This window comes from Sus scrofa, chromosome 12, assembly GCF_054392235.1.
Source record: "Sus scrofa isolate SSC_HxYL_T2T_F1_AM1 chromosome 12, Sscrofa_HxYL_maternal_Yorkshire_Landrace_v2.0, whole genome shotgun sequence".
In the NCBI taxonomy this organism is placed as follows: domain Eukaryota; kingdom Metazoa; phylum Chordata; class Mammalia; order Artiodactyla; family Suidae; genus Sus; species Sus scrofa.
Genome location: NC_139394.1, coordinates 24,351,788 through 24,376,962, shown reverse-complemented (window position 1 = coordinate 24,376,962; position 25,175 = coordinate 24,351,788). Strand labels below are relative to the sequence as shown.

The following is a 25,175-nucleotide window of genomic DNA, read 5'->3' as shown; positions in this document are numbered from 1 at the left end:
CTAGAGCTTTCCTTCCTCTTCCACATGTAAGCCCTCTCTGTCACCTCCCCTGCCAAGAATTGCTGGTTCCCTGCCCTTCCCGGAGCTGGCCGGCCCGTTGGCCCCCTCACCCCACGCCTGGTCGGGGTGTGTGTCTGTGTGTGTCAATCAGTCCTTCTGGCTGTGAGTGAGGTGGGGGTGACCGACAGCGATTTCTTCACCCAGGATGATCCCTATCAGGGACAAGGCGATGAAAGGCAGCCAAGATTATCTGATGGGCTCCCGCCCAGCTGGAAAGTATGAAGGAAAGATTCCTACTGCAACTCCCAGCTAGAGTAGAGACCCGCCACAGTTACACAATCGCCGTGTGCCCAGAGGTACCTCACTGGACGCATCGGGCCCCCTCAGGGAGGCACACATGCACTTTCCGAGGCTGCTCGGTGCCCAATGTGCAGTTGGTGCTCCACAAGCGTCAAAGAGTAAAGGCCTTGGAGTTCCCACCGTGACGTGGCAGAAACGAATCCGACTAGGAACCATGAGGTTGCAGCTTCACTCCCTGGCCTCCTCAGTGGGTTAAGGATCCAGTGTTGCATTGCTGTGAACTGTGGTTGTAGGTCGAAGATATGGCTCGGATCCCTCTTGGCTGTGGCTGTGGCTGTGGCTGTGGCCGGCAGCTGTAGCTCCAATTCAGCCCCTGGCCTGGGAACTTTCATATGCCCCGGGTGGGGCCCTAAAAAGCAAAAAAAGAAAAAAAAAAAAAAAAAGAGTTTTTTTTCCCCTCTGGGTCTGCAGAGCCCCAGAGCTAGGAATGGTAGCATAGGATCAGTTTCTGGTGCCAAGGGTGCGGAGGCAGTGATTGTGTTTTTTCACCCTTCCCATCTTACACCTTGGCCAAAGCTATCATCTACCCTAGCGGGATTCCTACTTCCCCGACTCTAACCCTCACCCAATTTCTCAGAGCCAAATCTAGTACCCAAGTTGGCCCGTTCCATCACTTGTCAGGGAGAGTCTGGGGTCCCAAAGTTTAAGGCCACGTGGGGATGGGGCATCAATGATTAGGCGTGAAGTTCCTGTTGTGGTGCAGTGGTTAATGAATCCGACTAGGAACCATGAGGTTGCGGGTTCGGTCCCTGCCCTTGCTCAGTGGGTTGACGATCCGGCATTGCCGTGAGCTGTGGTGCAGGATGCAGACGTGGCTCGGATCCTGTGTTGCTGTGGCTGTGGTGTAGGCCCATGGCTATAGCTCTGATCCGACCCCTAGCCTGGGAACCTCCATATGCCGCGGGAGCGACCCAAAGAAATAGCAAAAAGACAAAAAAAAAAAAAAAAAAAAAGAAAAGAAAAGAATGATTAGGCGTCACGGAGGAAAGCAGATCGGTTGGGGTTGTTTCCATCAGCTGCTGGACTTTTGACACCTGGATGGAGGCGTGGAGTTCCCACGACCTCATGCCCACCTCACTCCCTGGGGCTCCTCTTTTGGCTTCCTGGCTCTGGGGGACTTAGACCCCAGGAGCCTGCGAGTCCTCTCCTCCTCTCCCCCATCACTGTCCCCAGGGACAGGAGGGCAGCTGCGGGGCCTGCCGGGCCTGTCTGGGCAGGACCGGGGCCACCCCTCCTCCCCTTGCAACTCCTCCCGCTGACCTGCATTCTTAGTGGGGGCCTTTGGTGGGGCTGTAACGCTCACTCTCTGGCCCTGGCAGCAATGCTGCCTGGCTGGCTTGGCCCCCCTCCCCGCCCCCTTTCCCTCCATGGAGCCCAAGGCCATCTCTGACCCTTCAGTTCTGGCGCCCCTGGCAGGACAATCCTGGAGGCGCTGAGAGGGAGTTCAGGAAATCAGAATATCTGGGCTGACCCCTCTGGGCACCCTCTCCTGGGAAGTGGGAGCAGGATCCCTCTAGGGAGGGTGAGTGAAGTCGGGAACCGGAAAGTGACAGGCAACAGGCCTCCTGGGAGCTGCTGCCTGGGGCTGTGCGGGCCTCTCCTCCGGCCTCAACACGCCGCCCAGCGGGCATCCGGGGAAGTGCAGAAGGTGAACTGGCTTTCCCGCCCGCCGCGGGCGCACTCTGTCAGCACACAGCCTGAATGTTTGCTTCTGGAAGGACGTCCTATGGCAACCTCACGATCCCACCACCCCACCCTGTACCTCACACCAGAAGCAGCCTTCACTCCCCATCAACCCTAGTGAGTCTGACTGCTCAGCATCTTCGTGTAGGTTTGAAAGGCATCTCAGCAACGACATAATCCAGTTGTTCCCACCCCATAGAATCACCCATGGAGCTTTTCCAGATGCCCTGATCCACTCCCCAACATCCTACCGAATTCTGTCCCCTGGGGATGCAGTAGACTAACACTTCTCAAACTTTACCCCTGGGGGTCTTGTTAATATGCAGATTCCCATTCAGTAGGTTTGAGGTGGGGCCTGAGATTCTTTTTTTTTTTTTTTTTTAAGGCCTCACCTGTGGCATATGGAGGTTCCCAGGCTAGGAGTCGAATCGGAGCTGTAGCCCCTGGCCTACACCACAGTCACAGCAATGCCAGATCTGAGCCTCGCCTGAGACCTACACCACAGCTCACGGCAACGCCGGATCCTTAACCCACTGAGCGAGGCCAGGGATTGAACCTGCAACCTCATGGTTACTAGTTGGATTTGCTTCTGCTGAGCCACGATGGGAATTCTGCACTTTCTAATTTTCTTTTTTTTTTTTTTTTTTGACACAGCATATGGAATTCCCAGGCCGGGGATCAGATCTGAGCCCACAGCTGCAATCTGTGCCACAGTTGCAGCAACACCAGATCCTTTAACCCACTGTGCTGGGCCAGGGGCCGAACCTGTGTCCTGCTGCTGCAGAAATGCAGCCAATCCCATTGTGCCACAGTGGAAACTCCCAGACTACTTTGGGAGGGGCACACCTGCACCCGAGACACACGGAGGTTCCCAGGCTAAGGGTTGAATCAGAGCTGTAGCTGACAGCCTATGCCACAGCCACAGCCATGGCAACACCAGATCCTTAATCCACTGAGCGAGGCCAGGGATCGAACCCATAACCTCATAGTTACTAGTCGAATTCATTTCCACTGTGCCACAAGGGAAACTCTGATTCTGCATTTTTAGTAAGCTTCCAAATGATGCTGATGCTGGCAATCTGAGGACACTTCGTGAAGTAAAATATTAAAGTTGTGCAAGGGGAGTTATGTGGTTGAAAATTAACCCCTCCTGGCCCCATGCATGCCTGAGAACCACTGATCCAGTCCAATTCCTTCACTTGCCCCTGGGAAAACAGACCCTTGCCGATTAACTGACCTGCCTGAACTGCAGAGCCAGAGAAGGAGTGGGATGCGATGTCAGTCTGCACAGTTCCAGCCAGTGCTGGTCTCTGCCTCCTGCTCAGCTTCTAGGTCAACCTTCTCTGCAAGTGACAATCCCTTTCCTGAAAGTGAAGCCCATCTCAGTGGAGTCAGCATCCTCTTGGGAATCAGCCTTATTTATCTAGAGACAATCAGAAAATACCTCAGATTTCAGAGGCCCCAAGAACTTTACTTGGTGTCTTTCCCCAGGCCATCACCCAGCACACCTGCCCACAGCCTGCCTCCTGGGGAAGCCTCGGCCTCTGCCTTCAGTCTCATCCCTGGAATGACCAGAGGCTGGGAAGCTGTGGCCAGGGCTCTGAGCAGCAGCCCTGATTGACAGTCTGGATGTGGGTGGGGGAAGTATGTAATCTGCAGTGTCTCCCCTCCCCCCGTTCCTGGAGGGCTCCATAGAGCAAAAGGGTGTGAGATGCATTTGCTTAAAGGCTGGTGATAGAGGAGTTCCCGTCGTGGCGCAGTGGTTAACGAATCCGACTAGGAACCATGAGGTTGCGTGCAGGTTCGATCCCTGCCTTTGCTCAGTGGGTTAACGATCCGGCGTTGCCGTGAGCTGTGGTGTAGGTTGCAGACACGGCTCAGATCCCGCGTTGCTGTGGCTCTGGCGTAGGCTGGCAGCTACAGCTCCGATTAGACCCCTAGCCTGGGAGCGACCCAAGAAATGGCAAAAAGACAAAAAAAAAAAAAAAAAAAAAAAAAATTGTTATAAAAAAAGGCTGGTGATAGAGATGGTTTATAGAGGAAAAATGACCAGGAAAGCAGAAAATCTGGGCTCGGAGTCTACCTCCACACAAATATATGTGCCCTCTTGGCCGGACTTCTCCTTTGCTGTTTCAGTTTCACTAGATGTAAAGGCATCAAATCTTTAGACTAGAAATTTCCAAATTTCCTTTTATTGTTTTTTATTTTTTAATTTTTAAATTTTTTTTTTTTGGCTTTTTAGAGCCACACGTGTGGCATATGCAGGTGCCCAGGCTAGGGGATGAATCCGAGCTGTAGTTGCTGGCCTACACCACAGCCACAGCAAGGCGTGATCTGAACCACCGTCTGCGACCTATGCCACAGCTCATGGCAACTCCAAATCCTTAACGCACTGAGCAAGGCCAGGGATCGAACAGCCTCATGGATGCTAGTCAGTTTCACTTCCACTGAGCCATGAAGGAAATGCCCAAATTTCCTTTTAAAGCTAACTTCCAATGGTTTGTTTGAGCACTCGGAGGCAGAACTGGCCTTTTGGGGGTCAGAAGGATTTTCTGCACTTGTGCTTTTTAAAAAATGCATTATTCTTAAATTATTCTAACACCTCTTGGCCTGGGACCACTCTTATAGATCTTATTTCCAAGGGGTTGGGAGTGGGAGGTGGGTGATGGCGGGGAGTAGGAGGAACAGGGGAGGAGGGTTGAGGCGGGGGTGGGGGCAACCACCTGGAATTGTGCTTTTGGAATTCAAACCAAGATGCAAATAGCTGAGGTTTCTCCTTCATCTCCAGATGGCCCAGCAGTCCCTGGTCTCTAACAAATCAGCCAGGTTTTTCCTTCTTCCCTTTTCATGTGGTTACCTTGCCACCCCCACCTCCCGCTCCCGGCAGGACCCCATTGGAAGAGCTCGCAGCTTCGTTGTGGCTTTTATCCGGCCTGGAAGTGACGCTCGGATAGCGCAGGTAGGCGGCCTGCAACACTTGGAGGGTCGCCTCGCTCCAAAAAGCGGTGCTGGCGCGCACCCTGGTGGAAAACGGAGGAACTGCAGATCCGTTTCCGGCTCCGCCCCCAGGTCCAAAGCCTTCCAGGTCACCTAGGAGCCTCCGCCCCTTGGGACCGACCTGACTCGAAGCCGAGGCAATGGCTCTCAGGACTAAGCTGGAGATCTTGGAGGGAGAGAGGGTGAGGGGCGTACAGTACTGGAGCAGCGAGAAAGGGTGGACAGAAGAGGGGCGTGGGACTCTTGGAGGGGGGTGGGTAGCGCGGAAAAAGCTCCCGCGACAGTCTCAAAGGGCCAAGACCCCCGTCTTGGCAGGGCCTTTGGGGCGTGCGGTCGGCGCATGTCTGAGAACTCCCGATCCTGAAGCTTGGGGAGAGAGTGGGTGTCTCTGTTAGCGCACGCTTGAGCATCTAGTGTGCGTGCGGTGCTGAGCGTCCAGAATCCTACGGCGGTGTCTTCCCTGAGTGTCTGCTCAAGTTGGGAGAGGGGCTTCTAGGACTGCGCCCCGGCCAGGACGGTGGAGAGGTGGCTTGAGAGGGACATACTCATCCCCACCTCCCCCCAGATGGCATCGTGGAGCCCTGACACCCCATGTTCCTGCGACTGCTTTGTCTCAGTGCCCCCAGCCTCAGCCATTCCCGCCGTGATCTTTGCCAAGAACTCGGACCGACCCCGGGATGAGGTGCAGGAAGTGGTGTTTGTCCCAGCAGGCACTCACGCCCCTGGAAGCCGGCTCCAGGTGGGTTAGGCCTTATAGGATGCTGGGTGCTCTGGCAGAACTAGGCATTCTTCTAAGACCTTCCTTCTCTGCTCCCCACTCCTGGAAAGCTGCCAGATGTGGTGAAAGAAGCATGAGCTTTGAGTCTAGCAATTGGGAACTAACCTATAATTTAGCCTCTGGATCTCAGTTTGCTCATCTGGAAAACGGGAATAATAAGTGCTTCCTCAAAGGGCTGTGGAAAGTGATGCGCACCAGGTCCCCACTTCGTAGGTACTCCCCCTTTCTGAGTGGACCCTCTCTCTCTCCTCCCTTATCTCCAGTGCACCTACATCGAGGTGGAACAGGTGCCAAAGACCCATGCTGTGATCCTGAGCCGCCCTTCTTGGCTGTGGGGGGCTGAGATGGGCGCCAATGAGCATGGTGTCTGCATTGGCAACGAGGCGGTGTGGACCAAGGAGCCAGTTGGCGAGGGGGAAGCCCTGCTGGGCATGGATCTGCTCAGGTGTGGACCCTGCCTTCCCTCGTCCCCTCCGTACACCAGTAATTTGGGGCTAAGACCTGACCCGGGCCATCTTCCCAAGTCTGGTTCATAGGCGCTGCCCACTTTGGGCCTACTTTATCATCTCCAGGGAGGCTGTCCCTGCCCCTCCTCTCTCCTGGCCCCATGTCCACAGTCTGGAAGGAGGTCCCAAATGTGGCCATCTTTGGATCTCTCCTGGCCCAGAAATAGGGCAGTGGTTTAAACTTTTTTTTTTTTTTTTTTTTTAGGGCCATGCCCTGGGCATATGGAAGGTCCCAGGCTAAGGGTCGAATTGGAGCTGTAGCTGCTGGCCTACACCACGGCCACAGTAAAGTAGGATCCAAGCCACATCTGTGACCTGCACCACAGCTCACAGCAACACTGGATCCCCGACCCACTGAGCAAGGCCTGGGATCAAAACCGCCTCTTCCTGGATACTAGCTGGATTTGCTTCCGCTGAGCCACAGCGGGAATCCCCCCACCACATTTTTTATTAGAGTTGATTTACAGTGTTCTGTAAATTTTTTTCAATAGGAGTAAATTTTTTCAAATGAAACTTCATGTAGAAGTTTGATTTTTTTTTTTTTTGGTGTTTCTTGGGCCGCTCCCGCGGCATGTGGAGGTTCCCAGGCTAGGGGTCTAATCAGAGCTGTAGCTGCCGGCCTATGCCAGAGCCACAGCCACGCAGGATCCGAGCCGCGTCTGCAACCTACACCACAGCTCACGGCAACGCCAGATCCTTAACCCACTGAGCAAGGCCAGGGACCGAACCCGCAACCTCATGGTTCCTAGTCGGATTCGTTAACCACTGTGCCACGACGGGAACTCCAGAAGTTTGATTTTTAAAACCAATAAAGGAGAGCCACTTTGACTGAAGAAGCTGGAGGGCTCAGGGCATGTCTTTTTCCAAGAATATGTTTCAGTCCTGTTTGTGACTCCTTTGGTGCGTAGCTTGAAAACCACGGGCCCACATGTGCTTCATACAACCAGTGTTGGCCGATTTTCTCTGTGACTGGGCCCTGTCACCAAACCTCACTGGGCCCCTTCTATCCACTGAAGCTCTGCCACTAGCCATTGATACCCCATCACCCTTCTGTCACCTGGACTCTCTTTGTGCCAGGCTGGCTTTGGAACGGGGCAGCTCAGCCCAGGAGGCCCTGCACGTGATCACAGGCTTGCTGGAGCGCTACGGGCAGGGGGGCAGCTGCCGGGAGGACCCCACGCCCTTCTGCTACCATAACACCTTTCTGCTGGCCGACCGGACTGAGGCCTGGGTGCTGGAGACGGCGGGGAGGCTATGGGCGGCGCAGAGGATCCAGGGTGAGGGGCCTGGCCCTGGGGCCTGCCTCCCAGAGGGGTTCCCCTTTTGGGTGGGAAGGGTGATGAGGGAAGGGAAGGCCCCATTCAGGTGCAAATCTCTTGGGTGGGTGAGGCATCCAGGGAGATGGGAAATGAGTCCGTTCAGGACCCATCCTCCCTCTTCACTTGGTGGAGTCCTCTTGTGCTCCAGCCTGCCGCTTCCTCTGGGGAGCCTTCCTGGATTTCCTGGTAGTCCCATTTCTCCCGGGTGCCTCTTCCTGATGACAGCACATTCGTTTCTGTGATGGGTTTGTCCATGAGGGTTGTCTGTTCTTTTCTTTCTTTTTTCTTTTTTGTCTTTTTGCCTTTTCTAGGGCCGCTTCCACGGCATATAGAGGTTCCCAGGCTAGGGGTCAAATCGGAGCTGTAGCCACCTGCCTACACCACAGCCACAGCAACGCGGGATCCGAGCCGCGTCTGCAACCTACACCATAGATCACGACAACGCCGGATCCTTCACCCACTGAGCGAGACCAGGGATCGAACCCACAACCTCATTGTTCCTAGTCGGATTCGTTAACCACTGGGCCACAATGGGAACTCCTGCCTGTTCTTTTTACCACTGTGTTCTCAGCACCTCGCTGAGTGCCTGGTGCAGAACAGAGATTTAACTGGAAAGGAGCGACCCCCATTTCTTCCACAGCGGGGGCCCGCAACATCTCCAACCAGCTGAGCATCGGCACCGACCTCTCGGCAGAACACCCCAAGCTGCGGCCCCACGCCCGGGCCCAGGGCTGGTGGGATGGGCAGGGCGCCTTTGACTTTGCCCAGGCCTTCTCCCTGACCCAGCAGCCTGTGCGCATGGAGGCAGCCAAGGCCCGCTTCCAGGCGGGGCGGTTGCTGCTGCAGCAGAAGCAAGGTCAGTGAGTGGATGGGGTGAGGGCCGGCCTCTCCCCACTCCCGCTCCCACAGGGGGCTTAGTCTGAGGCCCGAGGGCCCCCACTCCACCCTGGGAACCCCTCACCGTGCTCTCCTGGGCAGGGGCCATCACGGCAGAGGTGATGATGGGCATCCTCAGGGACAAGGCGAGTGGCATCTGTATGGACTCCGGAGGCTTCCGCACCACGGCCAGCATGGTGTCCCTCCTGCCCCGGGATCCCACCCAGCCCTGTGTCCACTTCCTCACCGCCACACCAGACCCAGCCCGGTGAGAAGGAGGGGGAGGGCTGGGCAGAGCGGGCCAGGCACCTGAGAGGGGAGGGTGGGACCGCCCTCGAGTGTTCCATCCCTGTCCCCTTAGGTCAGTGTTCAAACCTTTCATCTTCGGCGTGGGGGCGGCCCAGGCCCCCCTGGTGCTGTCCCCCACGTTTGGCGCACAGGACCCTGTTCAGACCCTGCCCCGATTCCAGACTCGGGTGGATCGCCGGCACACCCTCTACTGCAGACACCAGGTGGCGCTGGGGCTGATGGAGAGCGAGCAGGTAACCCCCAGGGAATGGGGGCTCCCCTCCCCTACGCCAATCAGATTCTGGGAAGGTGAGCAGACCCGGGAGCTGGGGAGAGGGGCGTCTCCCCTCAGAGTCAGCTGTTCCTGCTTATGTGAGATGGCAGCCACCCCGCTCCCCTTAATCTGGGGGGGAAGCTTGTCTCCAGGACTCATTGCTACCTTTCCCTGGGCAGGATCGGGGCCAGCAGCTCAGGCAGAAGCAGCAGGATCTGGAGCAGGAAGGCCTGGAGGCTGTGCGGGGGCTGCTGGCTGGGGAGTGGGCCCCACGCCCCCAGGAGCTGGGCGGCCTCTTCCAGGCCTTTGTGGAGAAGGAGAGCCAAGCCTATGCCTGAGCCAGGCTCCTCCCGGCCTGGGGCAGGGTGCAGCGGCCTGGGCTTGACACAGGTCCCCTGGGGCAGTGGGACAGAGCAATCCCTTCACCCCCTCAGCCTTGTTCTGAGTGGCCAGGCTGGCCTTTGCCATAATAAATGTGTTTTATTTCCTCGTTTGGTGTCCGTGCTCAGCGGGGGTGGGAGAGCCAGCAGAGGGCAAAGGGCAGCCCTGAGATGGCTGCCAGGCCTCCAGAGGCCTTGCTAGGCAACACGATCTCCTGACTTGCTGATGGTCGGAGGACGTTGTGGAGAGGCCTGTGAGGAGAAAAGGTGGCCCCAAGGTGTGTGAGTGTGTGAACACGGAAGAGCATGCCTGGGACAGCAGGTGGCTGCTGTGCAGGGAGAATTAGAACTTCAAGGTTTTGTTCCTGGGCTTGAACCTTGGAAGGGCATCCCCTAGGAGCAGCGGTGAGATGTGCCCGCTGTGAGATGGCATCCTCCTGGAGGGATGCCCGCCTCCTGCCCCCTTAGGAGCCAGGGGGCCAAGTGGGGGCCTGAGATGGGGTGGCCAGGTCTTTGGGGAGTTCCTAAGAGATCTTATTCTTTTTAATTTTATTTTTTGTTTTTTTGTATTTTCTAGGGCCACCCCCACGGCATATGGAAGTTCCCAGGCTAGGGGTTCAATCGGAGCTGTAGCTGCCAGCCTACGCCACAGCCACAGCAACGTGGGATCCAAGCCACGTCTGCAACCTACACCATAGCTCATGGCAACGCCTGATCCTTAATCCACCGAGCAAGGCCAGGGATCGAACCCGCGTCCTCATGGTTCCTAGTTGGATTCGTGAATCACTGAGCCATGATGGGAATTCCAAGAGGTCCTGTTGTTTAGAATCAAGCTTTGGGAAGTTCCCATTGTGGCTCAGTGGCAACAACCTGACTAGCTAGCATCCATGAGGACACAGGTTTGATCCCTGACCCTGCTCAGTGGGTTAAGGATCTGGCGTTGCCATGAGCTGTGGTGTAGGCCGGCAGCCACAGCTCCGCTTCAAACCCTAGCCTGGGAACCTCCATTTGCTGTGGTGTGGCCCTAAAAAGACCATAAAAAAAGAATCAAGCTCTGTATTCCTGCCACTGTTTCTGGGTGCCTTTACCGACAGCTTCCCCCAAGAGGCCCCCGAGTGACAGAGAAGACGTACACAGGGCCTGGAGGTACTTTATTGGGGATAGGACTCCTGCCACAGGTGAGGCTTCTGAGGAGGAGAGGAGGCCCACCCACCCCTCGTTCCTCCTTGTTCTGGGACTTTGCTGATGGTGAAGGGCCCAGCTTCACTTCTTGATTCTTTTGGTCACAGCTTTGGTGGTGCGGGGGGCACCAGGCAGAAAGGCCTTGGAGGTTGTGGATGCTATGGCCCCTGTGGCCCCCTTCCCAGTGCTTTGCTGGCTCCTGAAGGCCAGAGGGCATGGTTTCTTGGTGGGGGAGGAGGCTTGTGGCGAGGAGGCGGGCTCAGGGGATGTCACCTTCCCTTGACTGGGAGGGACGGAAGGGCTGCTGTCCCCAGCCATGGGCGCCCCTGGCAGCAGGGGGAGGGCGGTAAGGGCGGGCTTCGTCTCCACCCTCAGCAGGTGCTCCAGCAGGGCTGCCTGCTGCCTGCGCTCCTGGTGCCTGCTCATCTCCTGGTCCAGCTCCTTGAGGAAGCCTGTGAGGGGCCAGGAGCAGGGGTCATGGATGGAGCCTCGGGCTTCGCAGCCAGAGGGCCCCTGGGCTGAGGGGAAGGTCTCTGGTGGACCCCTCGAAGCAAACTCTCCCCTACCATCCCCTGTGGGGAGGGGCCTGAGGCGGGGCGGGGTGGGTGAGTTGCAGGCACACCCAGATTCCTCCTGGCCCTGGAGCCACCTGCGCCCCTGACACCACTGCCATCTTAGCTTCACCAGGATCTCACGGGGCAGGGGATGCGCTCTGGGGAGGCTGCAAGCCTTGGAAAACAGGGTCACCTCGCTCTGAACAGAATGGGCCTTTCAGCTCCGGGAACTCCTTGTCCTCATCGCTCGAGGCTTCATCCTCCTCGTCCGAGGTCCAGCGCTCTGACACAGGCTGCCCATCCAGGTCCAGGAGCAGTGGCAGGGCTTCTGTCACCAGCTTCCTGCAGGGCAGAAAGAGCAGAGGTTACCCAGGCAGGCACCCCCCTGGGGGCGGAGCCTGGGAGGATGCGTAGACACGGCAACCCCGCTGGGAGGGGTGGTGTTCTCCAGAGGGAAGATGGGTCTGTCCTGGGGTCAGGCCGACCAGCGAGCTGAGGGCCGGCTCCAGGTGGAGGTGTGGGGGTGGGAGGACAAAAGGGGGCCGACCTGAGCTGGGGGAAGGGGGAGAGGAGGAAGGGCCAGGGATGGTGCCCCCAGGTTTGTGGGCCGAGAGGGAGCTCAGCCGTCACCTCTTTCTTCCCACTTTCAATGCCTCCTCACCGGTAGCCCTCCTGGTTGGTGCAGCTGTTTCCAGTCAGATTGAGGATGAGAAGGCTCTCGGGGAATTCATCTGCAGCCAGCCAAGAGCGGGGAATGAGCTCCTGGCACCCACCTTCCAGTCCAAAGCCACTGCCTCTTTGCACCCCCACTCCCACCTCAGCCCGCCTGCAGATGTATCCCTAATGCAAACGCAGAGCGACGGGGGCAGAGGAGAGTGAGTCTGGGAGGGCCCCACCCAGATTTACTCCCAAGAGCCAAGGGCCTTCCTACCTAGCTTCAGTATTTCTATCAGGTTCTCAGAAAGGTCCAGGAACTGGAGGTATGGGAGGTCTCGCAGGTTTTCCACCTGCCTGATTCGGTTTCCTGCCAGAGACAGGAAGCTGTATGGGAAGGGAGGGGGAGAGACAGCTGAATCACAGGGCGGCAGGAAGAAGGAAAGGGGGCGCCAGGGGCCCAGACCCCCTGGCTGGGCAGCTGGATGATGAGTGGGGATACACGGCCTTCTGGGGTGTGGGAAGCAGAGCTGGGCTTTCGGGGTCCCTGGCTGACCAGCAGCCAGGTTTGGGGAGGTCCGAGCCAGTCCTCTGGGGGTATTACCAGGTCTCCTCCCCTTCACCCTCCTTCTTCTCCCTGGCCCCCACCCTGCCTGAGCCCTGGCCCCACATACCGCAAGGAGGGGACGCAGGCCAGGTTCTCAATTCGCTGGATCTTATTCTGCAGGAAGAAACCAAGGTGGAGGAAATCAAGCTGAGGTCAGTTGGGGGCAGGGGGGGTTTGAAGGGCACAAAGCCCAAGCCCGCGTCTATTTTGAGGCTGGAGATCTGGCACCTTAGGAAGGATCACCCCACTCCTTGAACTGGTTGTCAACCTGCGCATGAGTTGCTTTCTGCAGGGGGATGGTTGAGGGTGTAAACTTACAGCTGGCTACCTTGACTTTTTTTTTTTTTTTTTTTTTTCTTTTTAGGGCTGCACCTGCAGCATATGGAGGTTCCCGGCTAGGGGTCAAATCAGAGCTACAGCTGCCAGCCACAGCCACAGCCACATGGGATCCGAGCCACATCTGCGACCTACACCACAGCTCACGGCAATGCCAGATCCTTAACCCACTGGGCGAGGCCAGGGATCAAACCTGCATCCTCATGGATACTAGTCGGGTTCATTACTGCTGAGCCATGAGGGGTACTCCTGGCTACCTGATTTAAGTGTACCTGTTCACCTCGCAACCGAAGAGTGACCTGGACATTGGAGAAGGAAACCAAGGGGCCACAGGAAAAAGGAAAGGGCCTTGTGGTGGACTGCACACATAGCGGGAACAATGAACATACACCGCTTTGATCTGTAAAGTTTCCGTGGGGAAAGGTTAAGGGATCTGGGTATATTCCACCTGGGAGAGGCTGGAGATCAACCACCCCCACTGGCAAACCAACCGTCTTCAAAGGTTTGAAGGATACAGAGGAATCTCATGGTTCTCTCTTCCTTTTCTTCAAAACAGGAAATGGACTTGAGCTATATAACATGAGAGATTTAGGGTAGATACCAAGAAGGACTTCTAGAATAAGAGCATTGGGAATTTCCATCGTCAGCGGTTAACGATTCCCCACTAGCATCCATGAGGATGCAGGTTTGACCCCTGGCCTCCCTCAGTGGGTTAAGGATCCGACATTGCTGTGAGCTGTGGTGTAGGTTGCAGATGAGGCTCAGATCCCAACATTAAGGTTAAGGGTTAAGGAGCTGGCATTGCTGTGGCTATGGCGTAGGCCAGCGACTACAGCTCCAATTAGACCCCTAGTCTGGGAACCTCCATATGCCGAGGATGCAGCCCTAAAAAGACCAAAAAAAAAAAAAAAAAAAGGAACAAGAGAAGTGTCTGACCAAAAAAACCAGTGATTCAAAAGCATGGTCAGAACCTCTCTTGAAGGAGTTCCCTTTGTGGCTCAGCGTTAATGAACCTGACTAGTATCCATGAGGATTTCAGTTTGATCCCTGGACTCGCTCAGTGGGTTAAGGATCCAGCGTTGCTGTGAATTGTGGTGTAGGTCACAAATGCAGCTCCTGCATTGCTGTGGCTGTGGTGTAGGCCAGCAGCTGTAGCTTCAATTCATCCCCCAGTCTAGGAACTTCCATATGGCACAGATGCAGCCCTAAAAAGACAAAAAAAAAAAAAAAGAGAGAGAGAGAAAGAAAGAAAGAAACTCTCTTGGGTAGATTGATCTTTCCTTTTCTTTCTTTTTTTAAATATCAAGCATGAAGTGTCTATTACCCTAGGGACATCGCACAGAATATTCTAGTTCTACTCTGTGCCTTTTCTTTTCTTTTCAAATATAGACAAAAACATAGACAATTATATCACCTATACCATTGTTTGTGATTTTGTTTTCTTTTGCATTATAGATTGGTCTTTCAATTCAAGAGAATTCCTGAATCTTCTGGAAACAGTTTCAATGACGGTCTGCTGGCCTGAACACCAGGAAATGGGCAAGATGACCTGGTTGGCTCCTTTCGGATTAGACAGACATGGTGCACAAGGGACAGAGTCCCCTTCACAGGAAGGAGGAAGGGCAGGAGGTGGGACGTTACCCCTTGCAGATAGAGGCTGTGAAGATTCTGGAGGCCCTCTAGGTTCCTGATGGTGGTAATTCCCTCTCGGTCCAGGCGGACAGTCTGCAGTTCAGCAAGTGTGTGGAACCTGGGCAAAGAGGCAGCAGGGTGGTGTGACAGAGTGGCAATTCTGTGCTCTCTTAGCAGGGAGATGGAGGGGTCGGTGACTGAAGGAGGGGCAGATGGCTCAGTGATTCTGATCAGGTGTCAGGAATCTTGACTCTTAGGGGGGCATCTAGATCATGAAACTCGGTTGATTTGGAGACCTGGGTCTCTGTCAGTAGCACTGGGAAGATAGGAGTGAAAGGGGAGTAAGGGTCCTTGGGCCAGGAAATAGTGATGGCAGCTTATGATTTATGGAGAGACACAGAGGCAGAGGAAGCCTTCCTCCAGCTAGCTTGGGTTGGGGAAGCAGGGGCTGGGAGAGGGGACAATCTCTGCAGAGATCCTTTCTCATCTCCCTTCTTGAGTGGTCCAGGGAGGGGAAAAAAAATCACTTGGTCCATCTACCCTTTCATTAATTCCACAATGTTTACTGAGTGCTCACTAAAGACAAATGAGAGAGTCCCTGCCCATGAGTACTAGGGAAGCTGGCCAGACATCTATGATAAGTGGATGGCAGAGGCAGTGCAAAGGATGAAGGGGGGTTCAGAGGATTTTTTTTTGGTCCTTTTTTTTTTTTTTTTTTTTTTTGCCATTTCTTGGGCCGCTCCCGCAGCATATGGAGGTTCCCAGGTTAGGGGTCGAATCGGAGCTGTAGCCATGGGCCTAAGCCAGAGTCACAGCAATGCGGGATCCGAGCCTACACCACAGCTCACGGCAACGCTGGATCCTTAACCCACTGAGCAAGGCCAGGGATCGAACCCGAAACCTCATGGTTCCTAGTCGGATTCGTTAACCACTGAGCCACCAAGAGGATGCTTTTTGAAGGAGGTGACATATGAGGAGGAGTTAGCCAGGAAGGTGAGGAGGGAAGAGGAGAAGGCATTTCAAGCAGAAGGAACAGTATGTGCAACTCCAGCCCTTCTTGAACTTCAGTGTGCCTGCGAATCCCTTAGGGCACGGGGCGGAAGGGGGGTGTCTGTTAAAATGCAGATTCTGATTCAGTGGTTGGTCTGGGGAGTCTTCATTTCTAACATGCTCCTAGGTAGCGCTATTGCCCATCTCTACCCCCACCACTCTGAGTACGAAGGTGCTAAGGTATGAGAACATGGGGTCTTCGAGGAATCACACTCTTGTGGAGAGTGGCAAAATATAACGTTGAAAAGCAGTGGAGTCAATTCATGCTAAGACGTTTGGATTTGAGGAGTTCCTGCTGTGGTGCAGCAGCTTAAGGATCCAGTGTGCTCTGCAGCAGCTCAGGTAGCTGCTGAGGTGAAGTTTTGATCCTCTGTCTGGCACAATGGGCTAAGGATCTGTCGTTGCTGCAGTTGTGGCTGGGATTTGATCCATGGCACTGGGAACTTCCATATGCTGAGGGTGTGGTGGAAAGAAAAAAATAGATGTTTGGATTTTATTCTGGAGATACTAGGGAGCCAAGGAAGGTTCTATCACGGAGTGCCTCATCAGATATGTCATTTAAAAGGATCACTTTGGCAACAGTATGGGGTGCTTAGACTAGGGGTAGAGAGACTAATTAGGAGTGATGACTTATTTAAAACCCGTATCTAAAGCAATTGAGTGGGCATGGTAAACAAGAAAGAGAATGATTTTTTAAAATTTATTTTATTTTTTTCTAAAATTAAAGTATAACTGATTTACAATGTTGTGCCAATTTCTGCTGCACGGCGAAGGGACCCAGTCATGTGTACATATACATTCCTTTCCTTATATTATTTTCCATCATGTTCTGTCCCAAGGGACTGGATACGGTTCCCTGTGCTGTACAGCAGGGCCTTATTGCTTATCCAGAAAGAGAACGATTTTTAAGGAGGGAGAATCAACTGGACATTGCCACTGACCGAACGCGTGTAGTAAGTAAAGACAGGGACTAAGCTGATAAATGAGTGGAGCTCATGGGACGAGTCATCTTGTGTGTTTCAAACTTCCAGCACCCCTTTCCTTCCCCATGCACTCACATCTTTTCTGACAGATCCTCATCCTCAGGGAAGGTCAAGTTCCGCTTAGTGATAAGGGCTTCAGTAATGCACACACCACTTTCCTCTGGACTCTGGGCAAGCTTAGCTGTGAAAAGATGCATCCAACTGTAACATTTCCTTATTCTTGGAGGCCTGATTCTACCGTTACACACCCCACCGACCTCCCTACTCACCTCCAGGCATGATCTAAAAGCTGTTGGCCTGGGGCGGAACTGGAACCAAAAGGAGCAGAGCAGCTGGGACGGCTCCTGGGAATGGCGGAACCCAGGAAGCTATGAGGAGAGAGAAGCTCAGAGAATTGGAGGACCAAGGAAAAGGGTTAATTCAGGGCAAACTGTTGGGGTGGGGTAGAAAAGGGAAGTAAATCGAAGTGGAGGGTCAGGAGTGTGAGGGGTGTAAAAAGGGCCTCTGCTGACCGCCAACAGGGGACTTGTAGGTAGATGGTAGAGTGTACAAATGGAGAAAACAGTTCCAGGAGTGTAGCGTCGTTGCTAGGAGACTGGACGCCAGGTGGGCCCTCGGAGAGGGCGGGCTCTCAGATGCCAGGCTCGGCGCATGCGGATTGCTACCCCGACCGGCGGCTCCGCCCTCCGCTTCCGGCCTAGAACTACCCACAATCCTTAGCTCCTTCCGTCTCGTTCGGCTCCCCGCCGTTCGTTCTTCCGGCGGCAATGGCTGCGGTTGTGGCTGGGATGCTACGAGGGGGTCTCCTGCCCCAGGCGGGTAAGGAGCGGCCCAGGTCCTCGCTGCACGTTCTGGCCGATGCTCTCTACTCGTCTCCCTCCTCTATTACTGATCCCCTCCCGAAATTTCTGACCCCAGGCAGCTCTCGATGGCCCCTTGACCTCCGCTAGATCGCCGGTTCCCTTCCCTCACCTAATTTTCTGTGACCCCAGACTCTAGTCATAATGGCAACACAGCCAAAACTTCCGCAACAACCAAAGTATTTATTCTTTACTCCCCAGTCCCCCTGTCTTGTTTGGAGTTTTTCTAACCCACCACCCAGCTCTTTGTGTTTCCAGAGATTCCTCTGCTTGGACCACTCCCCGCCCCGACCTTGGTGCTGTGCCCCCTCCTTAAAGTCTCAGCCTAAATGTCATCTCAGGCCTTCCGTCGCCATCCTCCTCAAGGCAGCTTTCCCCTGTTAAATCTGTATCTCGCACCCTGTTTATTGACCTCTTTGCCCCATCACACTCTGTAATTTTGCGTTTATTTGTTGTTTCCTCTTTTAGACTTTGAACTCTATAAGGGCAGAACCATGTTCATTGAGCATAGCCAGCAGGTGGCATGGTGCCTGACGTTAGCAGGCATGCTGTGGATATTTGTTTAATGAATGATTTTGAGCGTGTAATATAGGCCAGGCACTACGATAAATATTTTGCATGTATTATTTCATTTAAACCTTAAAGCATCCTATGAAGAAGACATTCCCCCCCCCACTTTACAGCTGAAGAAACTCAAATTTAGACCAATTGAGTGACTGGTCAAGGTCACAGCTAGTAAGTGGCGGAAGAGAGATTAAATTTGGGTTCCATCTCAACAAAACTGGAAAAAAAATTTGAAAAATCTGATTCCATCTGCTCTAAAGCTTGTGCTATTGGTGGTTAGGTTTTGTGGCCGCTGTTAAGAAAACCTCTCACTTCAGCAAATGTCCATGCTCTGTGACTGTCAGAGCCACCTTCTGGCTGAATCTTCCTCTGAGATCCCACCCATCCCAACCTTGGGAAGGTGGGAAGTGGGAAGCCCTAGCCTGGGTCCTTTTGTTGAGGATGAAGGGGTTCCTTTGGCTTAGGGCTTTCAGGTGGCTCCCCTGTCTTCTGAGGGGTGCTGCTGTCCAGCAGTGCTTATAAACAGGAAGCATAGAGAGGAGAGAGACTTGTTTGGGGGAGCTGTGAGGACAGTATAAGTTTTCTGTCTTGCTTCAAATCATGGGTTCTCCAAGCAGTGCTTCGAGCAGTGGGTCTCAAACTTTAGCCAACATCGGCATCACCTGGAGGACTTGTTAAATTGTTTTCCTGGCTCCACTCCAGAGCTACTGATTCAGCAGATCTAGCACAGGGCCTGAGAACTTGTATTTTCTAACAAGTTCTTGGATGATCCTGGTGTTGGTTTAGGGAGGTGGTGGTGCACATTTTGAGAACCATTAGCTTCAGGGGTTGGCAAATTACGGCAGGGCTGGACACCATCTTTTATGCATGTAGTCATATTGGAACACAGCTACATCTGTTTATTTACATATTGTGTATGGCTGGCTACTTCCATGATACAGAGTTGAGTAGTAGTGACAGGCCATGTGACTCTCAAACTTAATTTTTTTTTTTTTTTTTTTTTTTTAAGGGCTACACCTGCAGCATATGGAAGTTCCCAGGCTGGGGGTTGAATTGGAGCTGTCGCTGCCAGCCTATGCCACAGCCACAGCAGTGCGGGATCCAAGCCATGTCTTTGACTTACACCGCAGCTCAGAGCAGCGCTGGATCCTTAACCCACTGAGCGAGGCCAAAGATCAAACCCACATCCTCATGGATACTAGTCAGATTTGTTACCGCTAAGCCACAACGGGAACTCCTCAAACTTAAAAATTTTATTGTTGGGTCACTTAAGAAAAAGTTTGCTCAACTCTCTCCTTTTTAAATCATGTTCAGGATACTTTCTCCTCTATTCTCATTTTTTTTCCCCATCTCTGCATAAAGAAGTGGTGGAGAAATGGCAGCTTCTGAGGTTCAGGCACCTGAGCTAAGGTCACCCATTAAAGAGAAGAGAAAGACTGGGAGTTCAGGACTTCTAGTAGATAGTTCCTTGTCCAACTCAGTGCTCAGCTCTGGTTGTCTCTGCCTAGAGGGTGGGCTTTTTCTCCACCCGGGCCAGACTAAGGCCTCCAAGAGGCTGCATCTCACCACAAGACCATCTCTCTCCCCAGGTCGGCTGCCCACCTTCCAGACTGTCCGGTATGGCTCTAAGGCTGTTACCCGCCACCGTCGCGTGATGCACTTTGAGCGGCAGAAGCTGATGGCTGTGACAGAGTATATCCCCCCCAAACCTACTATCAACCCAAGATGCCTCCCGCCCCCTCCCACCCCTCCGCAAGAGGTAAGGAGGGGACTGGCCCTGAGCCTGGTGGTTGGATGGTGGTTAAAGTGATCTTGTCTCTGTGGCCATCATGAAATAGCACTTGAGCACAGGGTCATCCACGTCATTCCTTCCCCACTTTGACCCTCTGGTCCAGAGTCTATAATCTTTTTTAGGGCCGTACCTGCGGCATGTGGCAGTTCCCAGGCTAGGGGTAGAATCAGAGCTGTAGCTGCCAGCCTACACCACAGCCACAGCAACGAAGGATCCCAGCTACATCTGCGACCTACACCACAGCTCTCGGCCACGCTAGATCCTTAACCCACTGAGCGAGGCCCAGGATAGAACTTGGATCCTCATGGATCCTAGTCAGGTTCGTTTCTGACGGGAACTCCTGGTCCAGAGACTTTAAAATGAAATCTGCACGTGAGTAGGGTTAGGGGAGAGCACTGCTTCCATCTTGAAGCTTTCGTGTTCTCTTAGAGGAACAATATGTGTTTGGTTTTGGTTTTTTTTGTCCTTGAAAAAGAACGGAAAGACCAGTGGAGAACTGGTAACTTTTTGGTGGTTCTCAGGTCCACAAGTTCTCGACTTGGAGAAACACTGTCTTGAGAAAATGAAGTCTTGTCCTGTGAAAATGCTTCCGTGTTGAATTAAACTGTGAAAGCATCATCTTGTGTTTATAATTGGTCAAATAATCCAACATGGGTTCAGTGTGGGAGGGATAATGAAAGTAATTTTGACAACGTTCTTATCAAAATAATGTCAGCCAAGTCAGACTGCTGTCCAGTTCAAGGGGCCTGAGCACCCTCAGGTGTGAAAGACACGGCCCTAAAGCCTGCGATTATCGGATGGAAATGAAAGGACAGAGTGGGAGGTGGAACGTGTCTCTGAGGGTCAGGGGCCGGCTCTCCCGCCTGCACACCCATCTTGCCCACGCTGGGCATCGCCAGAAGCCCGTCCCTGAGGGAGTAAGGGGTGCGAGGGGGAGGGGCAGCTTACGTGCCCTTGGTCCTCCCTCCCTGACTTCAGGAGACAGGCCTCGTCCGGCTCCTCCGTCGGGAGATAGCAGCCGTTTTCCGAGACAACCGGATGATAGCAGTCTGCCAGCATGTGGCTCTGAGTGCGGAGGACAAGCTGCTCCTGCGGCACCAGCTGCGGAAGCACAAGATCCTGATGAAGATCTTCCCCAACCAGGTAGGGAACAAGCCGGCCCGGGGCTGCCGGGGTTGCCGTATCTCCTGCCCGCTTGGATCCCGGCCTCTCTCCGAAGATACGGGGCTTCCGACTGCTTCCCTCCACGGCAACCCTCTAGTCTGGTGCCTGGGCTTTGGGGGGTAGAGGAGACTCTCGGCTTGCACCCTCAGCCTGGTGTGGCCTGTGACCCGGGTGAGTGACTTCCTTCTGCTTGTCCCCAATAAGCCCTTCTTTCCTGCCATTCCAGGTCCTAAAGCCCTTCCTGGAAGAGTCCAAGTACCAGAACCTGCTGCCCCTCTTTGTGGGGCACAACCTGCTGCTGGTCAGTGAAGAGCCCAAGGTCAAAGAGATGGTGCGAATCCTGAAGGGCATTCCTTTCCTGCCACTGCTGGGTGAGTGAGCGCCCCTGCCCGCTGGTGGTGGGGGAGAGGGGGAGAGGGTGCTCCACAGCCCGGTTCCACCTTCGAGGCTTCTGTGGGTAAAGGGTGGACGTCCTTGGAGGGGACATCCTCTCACGGATGGCCTGAGTCAGTAGCGCCATTTGTTGAGGGCTGCCTGCCTGTGTCACCCCAGGGAGGAGGAGTTCAGACACCCTGAGCTTAGTAAGGGGGTAGTGTGTGCTGAAACGCACACAGACAAAGATACTTAAAACAAATAGCTCAGGGAGTTCCCGTTGTGGCTTAGCAGTAACGAACCTGACTAGTATCCACGAGGATGTGGGCTCCATCCCTGGCCTCGCTTGTGGGTTAAGGATCCAGCGTTGTGGTGAGCTGAGGCGTAGGTCGCAGATGCAGCTCAGATCTGGCGCTGCTGTGGCTGTGGTGTAGGCCAGCGGCTACAGCTCTGATTTGAACCCTAGCTTGGGAACTTCCATATGCCGGGAGTGCAACCCTGAAAAGAAGAAGAAAAAAAAAATAGCTCAAGTGAAGGGTGCTAAGGGACAGTGAGCAATCCAGACTCCCCAGATGCTGAGATGGAGGTGCTTCTTTTAAAGAATACTGATTTCACAGGTTTCTTTTTTTTTTTTTTTTTTTTTTGTCTTTGTTGTTGTTGTTGTTGTTGTTGTTGCTATTTCTTGGGCCGCTCCGGTGGCATATGGAGGTTCCCAGGCTAGGGGTCCAATCGGAGCTGTAGCCACCGGCCTACGCCAGAGCCACAGCAACGCGGGATCCGAGCCGCGTCTGCAACCTACACCACAGCTCACGGCAACACCAGATCGTTAACCCACTGAGCAAGGGCAGGGACCGAACCCGCAACCTCATGGTTCCTAGTCGGATTCGTTAACCACTGCGCCATGACGGGAACTCCTGATTTCACAGGTTTCTGTTGGTTGTGGGGAGGCAGGAATTCATGTTTATAATACAGATGAACACTCCCTTATGCAGACTCCATGATTTTTCAAGGAAGTTTAGGAAACAGCGACTTTGTGGGGGTTGGGTCAGTAGATGTATTGTGTAAGGGTTTTCTAGGGAAGAGTTAGGAAGGAGGGGAGGGGATCCTTCCAGAAACAGTGGGAGTGGCTGGGGTGCAAGTAGGAACGATTTGAGGGAAAGCGAGAGGTGGAGAAGGGCAGTGGAGAGCAAATTCCTAGGATTGCGAGAGGTGTGAGAAGGGCAATGGAGAGCAAATTCCTAGGGTTGGGGCATTCTTTTTATTTATTTGTTTGTTTGTTTGTTTATTTATTTATTTGTTATTTTTGCCTTTTAGGGCCGTACCCTTGGCTTATGGAGGCTCCTGGGCTAGAGGTCAAATCGGAGTTGTAGCCATAGCAACGCAGGATCCGAGCTGCGTCTGCGACCTACACCACAGCCTATGGCAACACTGGATCCTTAACCCACTGAGCAAGGCCGGGGATCGAACCTGCGTCCTCACGGATGCTAGTCAGATTCATTTCCACTGAGCCACAACAGGACCTCCGGGCCATTGTTTTTAAAGAAGAAAGGCATTTGTGGGAGCCTCACTGATCCTGTGTTCTTGCAGGTGGCTGCATTGATGACACCATCCTCAGCAGGCAGGGCTTCATCAACTACTCCAAGCTTCCCAGCCTGGCCCTGGTGCAGGGGGAGCTGGTAGGAGGGCTCACCTTCCTCACAGCCCAGACCTACTCCATGCTGCAGCACCAGCCCCGCCAGCTCACTGCCCTGCTGGATCAGTACGTCAAACAGCAGCAGGAGGGGCACCCTGCCGTGCCAGCCAGTGGGCAGCCGGAGCCTCCTGACCCTGTTCCGGACCCGTAGCCAGCCTCTTGTACCCAGCCTGGCCATAAATACACTCTGCCCCTGTTGGCTGTGCCCCCCTGTGTTGGAGATGTGGGGAACTGAGGGAGGGGAGTGGCTTTTGTTACCTGGCTTTCGCTGACAGCAACCACTGCCAGTACAGGGCCGCCTGGAGATGCAGAGGGATTCCGCTTCAGAACAGAGGCTCCTCAGCAGCATCTGTGTCCCTAGTTTTCCCCAAATTGGGGCCTGATAGGAGCGGTCTCTTTCCGCTCTCCAGGTCCAAGATGGAGAAGCTGAATGGCTGAGGATATTGCCCTTGGCCTCTTTGTTCACTGTCCCTTGTCGCAGGCGTCTCCCAGCCCACCTCCTCAAGGTTCCAGTGTGCCAGAATAGCTCACCTGAGTAATTCATTGTGCCGAGAACGGCATCTGTTGACAAGCCTACTGTGCCAGGCTCCATGTGAACCACTTTACACGTGCTAGGTCCTTGATGTCTCTCATGTTAGTCCCATTTCACAGAGAGGAAGACTAAGGGGAGAAGTTAAATAGCCTACTCAAGGTCACGCTGTTAGGAGGAGGCAGCACAGGGACTGAACCAGGCTCTCAGCCCTGGATTTCTGCTCGAGAGCTTTCTCATTAGGTGTGCTTGGATGTTAATTTTCCAAACGTAAATTTGGAGTGTGCCATGTTGTGGAAACGTTGGGAGCACTGCCTTACGATAAAGTGAAATGCTTTTTACTCATTGTGTTTTGCTGTTTACAAGCTTACCTTCCCTGTGGACTTAATCCCAAGGCCATCTGTGACTCACTTCCCTCCCTAGAAAATCCTTCCTCTTCCCACGTCCAAGCCTGTTACCTCTCTGTACCTGCATTTCTTCCACGTTTGATCTTTTGAAGGCAGCTGCCCGCTTTGCCCAGGAGCTAACGTATCTCAGGCGGCTCTAAAGGAAAGAGCTGAGGGAAGAACCAGGATTCTGTTTCAATGAAGAGGGTCTCAAGTGGGAGACTTTATCCAGATCTCGGGGAACTGGAAGTTTCTCTCGAAGAAGGGATGTTTAGGAGCCTGCCCTTGTCCTTGACTGGAGCAAGTTCAAGGCAGACACGGGTGATATGGGGAGGTGGCTGTTGATCATTTCTCTGGGACTTGGAGCGGTGCCACAGCTTCCTTAGTCCTGGACAGACACTGCTCTGGCAGGGACGATCTGCGGCAGCTTTGCCATTCCTGGTCCAGGACCAACTTCCCTCAGTGCCCAGCTCTGTGCCGAATGTCCGGGGATGCTCCATCAATAGGACGTGAATTAAAAGGCCCTTGAGGCTCCTGGCCTCAGAGCTGGCCTGGCCAGTGCTGTCTAGTGCTCTCCTTGACTCTCAGAATCCTGCCAGGTGCCAACACTGCCCTCCTGGGGTGGCAGGAAGGGTGCTGAGGTTCTGGGTGGAACAGAGCAGGCATCTGAGAGATGTGTAAGACCCTAAAGGGTAAGCCAAGGTCTAGGTGGGGAAGTGGCTTTATCATTTTGGGAATCAAAGAAGAACCTTACATTGCATTTTCACCTGCTGGCATTGCCTGAGGCCCCGCCATTAAAATTCTACTTCTTGGAGTTCCTGTCTTGGCTCAGCGTCCATGAGAACTTTAGTTCGATCTCTGGGCTCACTCAGTGGGTTAAGGATCCAGCGTTGCTGTGAGCTATGGTATAGGTCGCAGACGGGGCTTGGATCCTACATTGCTGTGGCTATGGCGTAGGCCGGCAGCTGTAGCTCTGCTTAGACCCCTACCCTGGGATCCTCCATGTGCTGTGGGTGCAGCCCTAAAGAGACCAAAAAACCCCCCAATTAACAAAAAAAACCAGTTCTTCCCAGAAAGCAACTGCACTGCACTTAAAGTCCATTTCACAGTCATTCGAATGAATTCTAGACCTTTCTCAAGAGCTGACTTTTTTTTTTGTCTTTTTTTGCTATTTCTTTGGGCCACTCCCGTGGCATATGGAGGTTCCCAGGCTAGGGGTCTAATCGGAGCTGTAGCCGTCGACCTACACCAGAGCCTCAGCAACGCAGGATCCGAGCCGTGTCTGCAACCTACACCACAGCTCACAGCAGTGCCGGATCGTTAACCCACTGAGCAAGGGCAGGGACCAAACCTGCA

The 25,175-nt window shown here is 53.9% G+C and overlaps 3 protein-coding genes and 1 long non-coding RNA gene across 7 annotated transcripts; 3 read left to right on the top strand and 1 right to left on the bottom strand.

Annotated features, from left to right (window-relative positions):
• The first annotated feature begins 5,152 nt into the window (after positions 1-5,152).
• On the top strand, positions 5,153-9,571 carry SCRN2 (secernin 2). The gene is made up of 8 exons (XM_003131533.5): positions 5,153-5,222; positions 5,606-5,779; positions 6,082-6,263; positions 7,402-7,601; positions 8,284-8,499; positions 8,622-8,787; positions 8,881-9,061; positions 9,261-9,571. The coding sequence occupies exons 1-8, from the start codon at positions 5,181-5,183 to the stop codon at positions 9,417-9,419; spliced, it is 1,320 nt and encodes a 439-aa protein (XP_003131581.1). The 5' UTR covers positions 5,153-5,180; the 3' UTR covers positions 9,420-9,571.
• A 984-nt stretch (positions 9,572-10,555) lies between these two features.
• LOC146398143 (uncharacterized) lies at positions 10,556-16,219 on the top strand. Its single transcript, XR_014820411.1, has 2 exons — positions 10,556-10,639; positions 14,250-16,219. It is a non-coding gene; the product is annotated as an uncharacterized LOC146398143 (long non-coding RNA).
• Positions 10,596-17,039, bottom strand: LRRC46 (leucine rich repeat containing 46). 3 transcript variants are annotated; one of them, XM_005653947.4, is made up of 9 exons: positions 16,972-17,039; positions 16,729-16,827; positions 16,535-16,640; positions 14,436-14,544; positions 12,526-12,572; positions 12,129-12,238; positions 11,859-11,928; positions 11,391-11,539; positions 10,596-11,095 (listed from the first exon to the last, which is right to left on the bottom strand). In XM_005653947.4, the coding sequence occupies exons 2-9, from the start codon at positions 16,736-16,738 to the stop codon at positions 10,725-10,727; spliced, it is 972 nt and encodes a 323-aa protein (XP_005654004.2). In that variant the 5' UTR covers positions 16,739-16,827; positions 16,972-17,039; the 3' UTR covers positions 10,596-10,724. The 3 variants fall into 3 exon arrangements, with proteins under 3 accessions (XP_005654004.2, XP_084839202.1, XP_003131580.2); XM_084983076.1 differs by having other exon boundaries at positions 16,729-16,803; XM_003131532.5 differs by having other exon boundaries at positions 16,729-17,039.
• A 175-nt stretch (positions 17,040-17,214) lies between these two features.
• Positions 17,215-23,774, top strand: MRPL10 (mitochondrial ribosomal protein L10). 2 transcript variants are annotated; one of them, XM_005653946.4, is made up of 6 exons: positions 17,215-17,278; positions 17,578-17,685; positions 19,473-19,642; positions 20,654-20,818; positions 21,066-21,210; positions 22,799-23,774. In XM_005653946.4, the coding sequence occupies exons 2-6, from the start codon at positions 17,649-17,651 to the stop codon at positions 23,053-23,055; spliced, it is 774 nt and encodes a 257-aa protein (XP_005654003.1). In that variant the 5' UTR covers positions 17,215-17,278; positions 17,578-17,648; the 3' UTR covers positions 23,056-23,774. The 2 variants fall into 2 exon arrangements, with proteins under 2 accessions (XP_005654003.1, XP_003131579.1); XM_003131531.5 differs by lacking the exon at positions 17,578-17,685.
• The last annotated feature ends 1,401 nt before the right edge of the window (positions 23,775-25,175 follow it).

What these genes read in the sequence shown, in the direction of transcription:
- MRPL10 (XM_003131531.5), top strand. Translation starts at nt 17,227, where the DNA reads ATGGCTGCGGTTGTGGCTGGGATGCTACGAGGGGGTCTCCTGCCCCAG. An exon ending in GGGTCTCCTGCCCCAGGCGG is followed by an intron (nt 17,279 to 19,472) that starts GTAAGGAGCGGC and finishes CTCTCTCCCCAG; the next exon opens with GTCGGCTGCCCACCTTCCAG. An exon ending in TCCTTTCCTGCCACTGCTGG is followed by an intron (nt 21,211 to 22,798) that starts GTGAGTGAGCGC and finishes GTGTTCTTGCAG; the next exon opens with GTGGCTGCATTGATGACACC.
- SCRN2 (XM_003131533.5), top strand. Translation starts at nt 5,181, where the DNA reads ATGGCTCTCAGGACTAAGCTGGAGATCTTGGAGGGAGAGAGG. An exon ending in CCCCTGGAAGCCGGCTCCAG is followed by an intron (nt 5,780 to 6,081) that starts GTGGGTTAGGCC and finishes CCTTATCTCCAG; the next exon opens with TGCACCTACATCGAGGTGGA. An exon ending in GCCACACCAGACCCAGCCCG is followed by an intron (nt 8,788 to 8,880) that starts GTGAGAAGGAGG and finishes CTGTCCCCTTAG; the next exon opens with GTCAGTGTTCAAACCTTTCA.
- LRRC46 (XM_003131532.5), bottom strand. An exon ending in GAGGATCTGTCAGAAAAGAT is followed by an intron (nt 14,545 to 16,534) that starts GTGAGTGCATGG and finishes CTCTTTGCCCAG; the next exon opens with GTTCCACACACTTGCTGAAC. An exon ending in ACCAACCAGGAGGGCTACCG is followed by an intron (nt 11,540 to 11,858) that starts GTGAGGAGGCAT and finishes TCTGCCCTGCAG; the next exon opens with GAAGCTGGTGACAGAAGCCC.